This window comes from Seriola aureovittata, chromosome 10 (genome assembly GCF_021018895.1).
Source record: "Seriola aureovittata isolate HTS-2021-v1 ecotype China chromosome 10, ASM2101889v1, whole genome shotgun sequence".
Classification (NCBI taxonomy): Eukaryota; Metazoa; Chordata; class Actinopteri; order Carangiformes; family Carangidae; genus Seriola; species Seriola aureovittata.
The window spans coordinates 23,241,178-23,251,674 of record NC_079373.1 but is presented as its reverse complement, the minus strand read 5'-3'; the positions used below and the strand labels follow the sequence as shown (position 1 = coordinate 23,251,674).

Sequence of the window (10,497 nt, the reverse complement as noted above, 5' to 3'; positions counted from 1 at the left end):
ATTTGAGGGTCAACATGTGAAAACCTGTTGCTCGTAGAGGCTGATCGGGAGAAAATAAGAGACAGAGAGAGAAAGCGGAGGGGAGAGGAGACTATTGATATCAAATGAACATGACAGCGTAACTGAACCGCAATCTGCCACTGAATACACGGGAGAAAGTGGGTGTCAGCTGCCAGCGCGGATCACTCAAATATTCAAACATTTACATGGACGGAAAGTGGACTGACTCATGAGGCGTTACAGTGAATGCAGCTACTGATGAATCCAACAAACGGTTAACAAGAACCTGGATTGATTTAAAAACCAGTCAGTGTAGAGATGAAACGGGCGGTGTCGGATGACAGCAGGCAGATTGACTGACACATTTACATGAGACGGAGATCAGCAGGCAGACTGAGCTGTGAGACGGTCCCTTGGGGAAACTGCACATGACAGTGTCAAAGTTTGGATCAGGCTTTGCTGGATGTATTCACAGGTATTCGCTGTGATGTTACTGCAACTATGCAAAACACATCACAGGCTAATATTTAGATTATATTAGAATATGTAGTGAACAGAAAAACATTTGTTTATTCCCTAAAGTCTTACACCATTTGTCAGGAATATACTGATAATGTCCAATGTGTTCACCTACTGAGTTGCATATGAACAGTGATGACAACTCCTTAGCTTAGGAAGAGAGTGAACAAACGACATAGTGAGTGAATCTTTGAACTGAACTGAGCGTCTTTTTTTTATTATAAAGCAGTTCTAGGTTCTATATTCACACTGTGAAAAAGCGCTCAGTCCACAAATAAATGCTTACAGCCTGTATTCAGAAACTGAGCCTTAAAACGAGCTGTCAGGACTGTCCGTAACTTTGTGATGTCACACCGACCCACCATCCACCCTTGCAGGATTTAGTTTCTCTTAGTGTTTACTTGAAATCTGCTTTATTTTTATTCAATCACTCAGAAACAGTCAGCCAATCAAAAGATAAGCTCAGAGCCTCTCGGAAAAGTGTAAGATATGGGACCTTTAATTCAGCGCTTATACATCTGAACTGAAACTTTTTCCAGCGCTAATATTTTAACTGCCATTTTAACCTCCTTCAGAAACTGCCACTCCAGCTTTTCCCTCAGTCTTCTTTCAGTATTTTGGCATTTCAAATGTTTCAACTGCCAATTTTTAAGCATTGTTCACATGCAAATGTAGACTTCTTGCTGTATCTTTTCAGGAAAATACTTTTCCTCTTGTTTGCATTTTTCTACTTACACACACTTTTCAGGAATTCCCCCACTGATGCTCATGACACACTTGCTGCATTTGAGCCCTTTTCTCTGTGCTCATAAGATCATTTCCCCAGGTGGAAGTCAGTGCTGTAGATTCAAGGCTTAGTCTGTGGACAAGATAGTGCTATACATGCCAAGCACAGAACAACAGGGTGTGGCATAATCATCACCGTACAAGGAAAACTGGCACAAAATCATAACCTTTGTCTGAAGAAATGTCTGGAATTCTCTGCAGAGACAATGACTGAAGTAGGTTTGACTTGATGAAGACAGTTAGTGACATGATCTGACACTTGATGTGGAAACGAGAACCAGCTGACAAAACTATACTACAGCTAGAGAGAGGTTGAGCTTTAAGTTGAGCACTGTTGTTTGAGATGAATAATATGTCTTAAAGGGTAGAAATATCATGAAACTGATTACATCTAGACGTATCTAGACTCATAGAAAGCTGAAGTTTTTAATAAATGTGTCAGCACTGCTGTAGTCAAGCCCCCCCAAAGTGCAACCCCCAAATGTTTTTAATTAATTAGAATTGTAACATGATATTAAGTACATTTACTACGAATTATTTTTCCCAACTTGAAATGGAAAAATTCATACTTAAGCTTGGGAAGAGAAGTTTGCAAAACAAAGTCCGAAAGTAGCTGTTTAAAAACTGTCAATCATATCACATGATCTTCATCAACAGATGGAGTTTGCCCATTGACTTGTAGACATTAAAAATTTTTTTTTTTTCTGAGCATTTTAAAGGAGCTTTTAGTAAGTTTTGCTATTGCTACAAAGCCAGCGTTAGCATTAGCAGCTGTTTACTTACCAATCTTTCCACAAGCGTCCTCTGAGCAGCGCTATGTCTTCAGGACAGACTGGACACTACAGTGACTCGGTATCGGAAAGTGACGGGATGGTCCAACTATGTCGGAGCTAGCTGGTTAGCAGGCTAACTTTAGTTGAAGAAAAGAAGTAATACAAATAGAAGCAAAACACGAGTTAACATTAGCATTGCTCTCCATCACTGTAGACAGCTCTTGGTGAGTAAAGGAATGAAGTTTGATGCTGAACTCAGTATTTCTTTTAGACGAATAAGTAAACAGCTGTTAATGCTAACATTAGCTGTGTAGCAATAGCAAAACTTATACATAGGCCCCTTAAAGCTTTCTTATTTATGATGGCATTAAAAGTTAATTGGAAAAAGCGATTAGATCTCAAATGTATCCCTCTATCTCCCTGCTTCCTTGCTTTGCCACCTTTATTCCTCAAAATTAAGGTTTGAATTTTATTTCAAACCCATCCCCACATTGTGAGGAATAATATTCTGGTGTTAAAAAACTGAGTCCTTTACAGGGCTGTTTATCAAAGCTAAATACACCCTGAGCACCAACCACAATATTATCTTTTATTGGCCTAAAAGTTGTCAAATAGTTACATATCAAGTCTAAAAATGCTGGAATCAGCTTTTAAAATAACCAGCAACTGAAGGTTTGTAACTGTAAATGTATTACTCCCCCAGCCCCAATATAATAGATGTGAATGGAGGGTCCAATACTCTTGATAGTCCACACACCTCACTGTTTCTAGAAAATAGCTTCGCAGAAAACCATCCACTGCGGATTATCCTCAGTCACTGGGACGTATTTCTCAAAAGGGATGCTGCTGTTGAATATCTAAAATTTCATTTACCTTTGCTGTGAACGCCACAAATTAGATTCCATTCACCTCCATTAATTCACATGGATATCTCACAACCTGGACAAATAAAACCAAACCTAAATGCATAACTAGACACCTGTAAGGGTACGTTGAGAAAATATGTTTTTTGTAACATGGGTGAACTGACCCTTAAAGACCCCACCCCCACCCCCCGGATGAACATGTGAAGGTATGTGTTACTAAATGGTAACCTGAGCTGCACAGTGTTGCTCTGTACATTCTGGTCTCTGTTTCATCCTGTCATAATTAATGCAGGAGTTCATGCAAGAGCGATTCGGAAGCAGCAATTAAAAACAAATATGCATGACTAGTATGACGGGACAGGCAATATGCACATACACAAAAACACTCACATTCACACACGCCTTTCACTGTCAGGCTCTGCAGTCTAGAGGTATGCAAGACTATCTTATTCTTCCAGAAACTATACATGAAAAGATGTTTAGCCGAAATGGGAAGTCGTCTCTTAACTCCACTCTTTACACATAAAAATACTCTTATGTCATGCAAGTCACACTGAATAAAGCCACACTATGAGCCAAGTAGGTTTTGCTGTTTATTTCAACACTAACAGTCATGTGTAATAACGTGTTGACTGGTGTCACGATGCAGCCACGGTGCATCTGATTTCTCTTGCTGTAGCCTCGGAGTTGCTGATCTAGGAGAAGCTTTGCTGAATGTCACGGACAATGAAGCCCAAAACAGTCCCTGATCGAGCGACATGAAGTAGCTACACACAGGTCATTTTGGTATATGGCTGCAGCTAACGGCTAAATCCACAGAAACAATATCATCAGTCTCTTCTAGGTGTTACAAGGGTATTACTTTTCACCATTTTACGGTTGGACAAAGTCAAACATAGCAAGATGTGACATCACAACAGCCCGACAAAAATACAGTGATTGATTTAGTCGAAGGATTATCTGAAAATAATGTCCTCTGCTTTGCTTCTGCTTTATTTTCTCTGTGCAGTTCCTGGAAGAGAGCACCACGAAGACCGGCTAATACGACTTTGCAGCAACTATTTTCGGGATGTAAAAAGTGGACTGGAGCTTAAAATAGTTCCTCGTAATGTCACAGCGTTCAGAGATGCATGGGCTGTGGGATTACTTAATGGGGTCGTTTCTCCCAAAAGCATCTTAACATCCAGTGTTACAGGTGTTTGTACCCACAGATGGACTCAGAGATTCAGGCCTGCCAACAGTTTAGAGCCGGATAAAAGGGCGTATTTGTAAATAGCACATTTTTCTCAGCACTGGAAATGAGAATTATACAATGGAGGCCAAAAACATGTGACTTCCGATGTAAATTTCATCTTGCTTTCCATAAGATGTTTGCATAAATTTGTTGCTGAGACAAGAAACATAGAATTCGAACTGTAGATCGTGGGTATCTATTGTGCAGACTCATGTTTGTGTTCCCGGTGCGTTAGTTTCTCTTATCTTATTCTCTACTAATGGAACAAATAATTTCTTAACTTAAACAGTGATATAAACAAGAGGCTTCTTGTGTCCGTCCACTTTGCTTTGCTGGTTGAATAAGATGCTTTTCAGGGAAACAAGCCGCCATCAGAACCGCCACACTAAAGCCAGAACAATGGTCAAAACCCAGATTTAAAGGGACACTCCACCAATTGTACACAATTCAGTTCAGTCGATGTGAGAGACACTTATCTGCCTGTGAAAACAGCTGTGTAACATCTTATGTTGCTCTAAAGGGAGTGACAGTTTGAAAAAGTAACCCTGATGACATCATAGGGGTTATCAGATGTTTATCTAAAGCTTTTTTATTTTCTAATAGAAACCCTGGGTTAGAAAAATCTGGAAGTGTGAGATTTGAAAGAGGAAGCCATTTAGGAAGCGGGGGAGTCTGATTAGAAATGCTATCAAATTGCATTATGGGAAATGTAGGATACAGTGTTTTTGGAGCTTAACCCACTCTATGAACTAAGATTCAGGATATCTCGGACTAAAGACTTCAGCTTTAATTTTTCTCTTGCGAGTCCCTCACCTTTATGGAAGTGAAATACTAATTTGCTGGAGTACCCCTTTAATTAAGCAAGTGCCCTGCTTTAAACCAGTGGTTCGCACCTTGGGGGTCATGACCCCTAAAGGTGGTCAAAAGTTAAACCTGAGCAATCACAAGATCAATCACAAGAGAACAACTTATGAAAGAAAAACCAAAAAAGAGAGCTCATAGACATATGGAACTTTTGATGTGACTTTGTGTTGCTTTAAAGGGGAATGAGCCAAAATCATTGGGAACCACTGCTCTGAAGCATCATTTAACGAAATATTCACTGTTTTGCCAAGACTCAGATGAGAAGATGAAAGTGAATAAGCTCCCCCAAATTATTTAACCATTCCTTTAAACAACCGAGAACCAGCCACTAACAGGCTGAGATAGGAATTCAATGTTTCATGTTTAAACCCAACATGTGAAAGACCAGGCAGAGCACAGACAGAAAGCAGCAGATGATACTCCGCACGGCTCTAGAACATAAATAATTATGACTTTTTGTGCTTGAGAGACAGACGTTACATTTATACTGAGGACAATATCAAGTGGTCCATCAGCTCCTATTCACAATAAAATACTGAATACTAAGCAGTTCTGGTAGTCGTTTTGAGTGGCTATGATTTCTATAAATGTCAGTCTTGTTTTAAAGGGACAACAGAGAACTGATTCTTGTCCGACTGAAAGAGCTTTGATAGCATGTTTGTAGCTGTCCTGTCAATCCACATAGAGATGGATAGCAGACTGTAATTTACTGTGCATTAAGGTAGACTTGATGTTGACCTTTTAAAGGAAATCTGTCCATTTCTGGCCAATAGTCCTGTGTACAGTGTGCCCTTGAAACAACACTGTACCCTTCAGTTGCTTCAGCAGGTTATCAGACTGCAAGCTGCTGTTAACTCTTTGTAAACCAGTGATCAACAATACCTCAGCGTTAGTTTAAGGACTACAGATAGTAAGTGGCTTGTTATAATACTCTTCTAGGCTATTTCTCCTAATAAGTGGTACTTTGTTGACCTCCTCATGGAGGTCAAAGGTCAGCTATGGAGCAGCAAGGCCTATCAAACCTCTAAGCATGCTGTCCCTCCTAGCTTATTGTGCAACGACTACATATAGAAATTATTGCTATAGAATTACAGTGTCCATACTGAGGTGCGCTTAGAGTAGGAAGACCGTCTCCCAGTATTGCCAACACTGATTTCTCTGCCCCTGAGTTTGTGGCTTTGAATTGCTTCCAAACAAAGTGAGTCTATACCAGCGACTCGCACACAGGTGGGTTGTCAGAGTCCTGGCTGTGCATGGAGCTCAGGCCTGTGTCCGAGTCCTCGTCGTTTGTGTTGCAGGACTTGGAGAGACCTCTTGCCTGCTCCACCCAGCCGCCGCTCTTCTCTGACGATGCAGACTCAGTCTCAACACTCACTGCACCCAGCTCTTCCTTATCATCATCAGTCCCCTTGTTGTTAACCTGCTCTATCTCCATGGTCTCAACTTTGGCCAACAGGTCCAGCAGTTCACTCTCCTTGGTCTCCCAGAGTGCCAGACTCAGGTCCAAGTCCCCCCTGATGGCATCCAGGTCTGTCTTCAGCCGCAGGCCAATGTACAGACTGGTGTCCAGCTGGGTTTTGATCCTCTCCTCCTCCAGCGCGACCTCGTTCTCAGACAGACTCTCAACATCTGGTTCCACATCTGGAGCGGCAGATGCGGCAAGGCACGTCTCCTCCGCGACACTGTCTGTGTCCTTTGCCGCCTCCACTCCTTTCTCCTCGCGCCGCCGCTTCATCCACCGCCGGTTGAGTTCCTCCTGGATCTCCCCGGTGATGCTCTCCACGAGCGCCTCGCGCTCGGTCAGCTCCTCCTGCAGCCGGATCACCTCCTCGCAACGACGCGCGTACTCCTCAAACTGCGCGAGCGCCTCCGCGGTACATCGCGCGTCCTGCCGTTCCGCTTTGCGCTTACAGTCCGACGAGGCAGGAGCCTCCACTGAGGCGTCCACCATGTATGTGTCCTGCACATAGTTCACCCCGTGTCTCTTGATGCGGTCGAAGTGCACCTTCGCCTCGCAGCGCTCGATCTCCCGGTCCAGCTCCTTGATCCTCTGGATCTGCTGGCGGATCGTGTGGTCCTGGGAGATCACCAGGTGGACCAGCGTCTCCATCTTCTCCACGGAACACTTATCTTTACAAACTGTCTGCTCTTTCTTTTTGTTCATCTTATCCAACTTCCTGAAAGCCTTCCTGACTATCCGCCTCTGCTTCTCCTGGGACAGGTTGGCGGCAGCGGCCGCTGCGGTCCAGCAGGTCCTGGCGGTGCCCTTGAGCACGCCACCCGGACCGCCGCTCTCTCGGCTCTGGACCACCCGGGCCTCGGCGCTGCGGGGCCCATTGTTGGGCAGCGATGCCTCGTTTTTGACCAGGACAAAGCGGACATTCTCCTGCTCGTCTCCCCAGGCGCTCCACAGCCGGAGGATTTTAGTCTTGTTCGGTAAAATCCTCTCGAAGCCCCTCCATTTCTCCACCACGCAGTAGGACTGGGGGGAGCCGGACAGCATCGCGGCCGAGGTGCCCTGCTGCAGGTTCTGGTCCTCCAGCAGGACTTTGACCACGTCGGCGCAGGTGGTTCGCTTTGTGAGCCCGGATACCAGCTTCTCCTCCCGGCATACCCACACCGAGATCTTCCCCTCCTCTGGATCCATCTCCGGCTCAACTCCGAGAGAAAAAAGTTATTTCAGGGAAGCCTGTAAGTCAGTCTGCCGGTGGACACTCAGAAAGTAAAAAAGACAAAACTAGTCTTTAGATTTCTGACCACGTTTGTTGTTAATTTAAACATAACGATCGGGAAAAGAATGATCCAAAAACAAACTCTGCGCTCCGTCGCTGCTTTCTGAAGTTCCCACTTTAGATACACTCACAAGTCCCAACATATAACCCCGATAGGCCTTGAAGAACCATCAGCGTTGAAATATTACATCCATTTATTTTCTCAGTGGTCTGCTCCCAGGCTGCCTGCCGGGACCTCATCCCTCTCTGCCCGGCAGATTGATCTCAGCCCTGCGCGCTGCTCCGGAGAGGAGAGGAGAGGAGAGGAGGAGAGGTGCGTCCTTGTGACAGGACAAGCTGCTCTGCTGCGTGGGACAGAACAGGAGGGGGCTGTAACAGCTGGGAAACGCCTCCCTGCCTCTCCATTCGCCTGTCTCTCTGTCACTAACACACACACACACACACACACACACACACACACACACACATAAACACACAGGGAATCATGTACTAAGATATGCAGTATCTGTTGAGTTTGAGCTGAAGGCAGCCTCATGCTGACTGCATAATTTGAATCAATTAATTAAAATTTATGTGTCCATGTTGCACAGACTGAACATCTCTGTTCTATCACCATTATCACACCAAGAATAGCATTCATATACTCCACTGTGTAGTTCCACAAACATGGAGAACTGAAGCTGAAGGCTCTCGATGGAAAAAACACCTTTTGTTGGTTTGCCCAAGTTATCAGCAGCTTGCTCCTCCTGGTGGTGTGTCCTCAAGGTTAAAGGTCAAGAGTGTTTAGACTTCAACATTGATAAGTGCTACTAAATGAGATTTAATGCAGCTACACCAACAAAATCTTAGTCAGCACAAGAAGTAAAGTCTGAACTTCATGTTTTGTTTTGAGCAGTGCTACTCCGTCTATATTCACAGAGCCACATTTCCCCCTGGGTTTCTGCACTTAACATGTTTGATCATCAACCAACCCTCACAGGACAATCTCATACTCTTGTTATATCATTACAGAATTAACCACATGTTGCAGCAGCTCTGCATTGTGTTGTTGTTCTACACCAAAACCAGAAGTAATGAGTCCAGGTTACAAGCCAAGAAGAACCACAGACTGAAGCTAAAAGCACAGATGAAGCTCTTACTCAGCAGTGTTACGCTGCAGTGTGCATTGTTATACAGTTTCATCTTCATAATCCCCACGCAGCTGAATGTTTTAGAGCTGAGGGAAATCCTGCAGAGTTCTCATATAGTGTCTTGACCCCATAATCTACTCTGTCAACTATTTCAGGCCAGAATGTAGTTGATAAAACTCATACAAGGATTTTTCTATTTATTTATCTGCATTAAGTGTTTTGTTGTGTGTGTGTGTGTGTGTGTGTGTGTGTGTGTGTGTGTGTGTGTGTGTGTGTGTGTGTGTGTGTGTGTGTGTGTGTGTGTGTGTGTGTGTGTGTGTGTGAGAGTGAGTGAGTGCATATTACATTAATGGCAAGTGTTTATCCCCACCAGGCACCATTAGTCTGTTTGTGTGCTGTAACCTCGGATCAGAGTGATGGCTAAGGACGGGTTTGTTGGTAAAATAACTGCTTAGAAAACCATCTGGGAATGTGAAAACTCACTAATGCATGTGTGTGCGCGTGGGCTCATAGCAGACATAAACACACGGTATTACTCACAGCAGCTTGTCCACACACATTCAGAGCATGCAGTGTACTAGATTTGGATAAAGTGGACTGTCGGTGCTGCGTCTGGGATGTGACACAACGCTGAATGCTTTTCTTATCTTTGATCTCACTTCCTGTGAGGTCATCGCATCTGTCTGTCTTGCAGGCTGGTAAAGGTTTTGGGTTTTACCACAATCACAGTGACAAAGCAGACACAAAGCAAGTCTGACAAACCCAAACATGTGCTGTCACAAAAAATGGTTTGACATGTGACACAGGAGTCCCCTGCACATTATAATTCATCTTGGTGTCCTGTTGGGTTTCAAAAAACTTATTTAATGTAAGGTAAATGTGCAATTCATCAAATTTATGTGAGATGATTCCATCATCTTAATAGCAAAGGAATATGAATGATCAGGGCTGTTAATGCAAATACATGCATTTTTTTGAGTATGGCTCCCTCTGATGTTCATAAATGATACTACACAGGTGGAGCCATATTCACCTGCTGCAGCTCCCCATTTAAAAAATATGTCTACCTGAAAGAAACATGTACTTTAGTATGTCTGTTTATAGACATATGTTACAAAAATATATATCCTTCCTAAAGCCTGTCAGTATATGTTCATATTACATATGTAAATATAAAAAATAGACATGTATGAAGAGAAAGTAAGAAATTATTAACAAAATCATATACAAACATAGAATTTTAATAAGCATGTTGTTTTTGAAGTCAATGAAGTTGTATTTTACTATGAGTATTTCATATATGTCATAAATTTATAACTTCATATATCCAGAGGATGTATATATGTCATAATAATATTTATATATGTATCAAGAAACATTATAGTATAGTAATGAATAAAAAAGTCATAGTATATTCAGGCATATGGTGTTTTTTAAGACATAAAAATAACGGCACACAATATTAAGGCATAGAAACGTCGTAGTATAGTAAGGCATAAAGTCATAGTATTGTTTGGAAAAAATAAGTCATACTATGCGAAAGCAAAATAAACGTTGAGTATTGTAAAGCATAAAAATGTCATAAAATTTAAG

At 42.7% G+C, this 10,497-nt stretch overlaps 1 protein-coding gene across 1 annotated transcript; it reads right to left on the bottom strand.

Moving 5' to 3' along the window:
• Positions 1 to 3,524: 3,524 nt before the first annotated feature.
• On the bottom strand, positions 3,525 to 8,189 carry rassf10a (Ras association domain family member 10a). The gene has a single exon (XM_056388152.1). It carries the CDS (start codon positions 7,687 to 7,689, stop codon positions 6,247 to 6,249), a length of 1,443 nt encoding a protein of 480 aa, XP_056244127.1. The 5' UTR covers positions 7,690 to 8,189; the 3' UTR covers positions 3,525 to 6,246.
• Between the last annotated feature and the right edge of the window lie 2,308 nt (positions 8,190 to 10,497).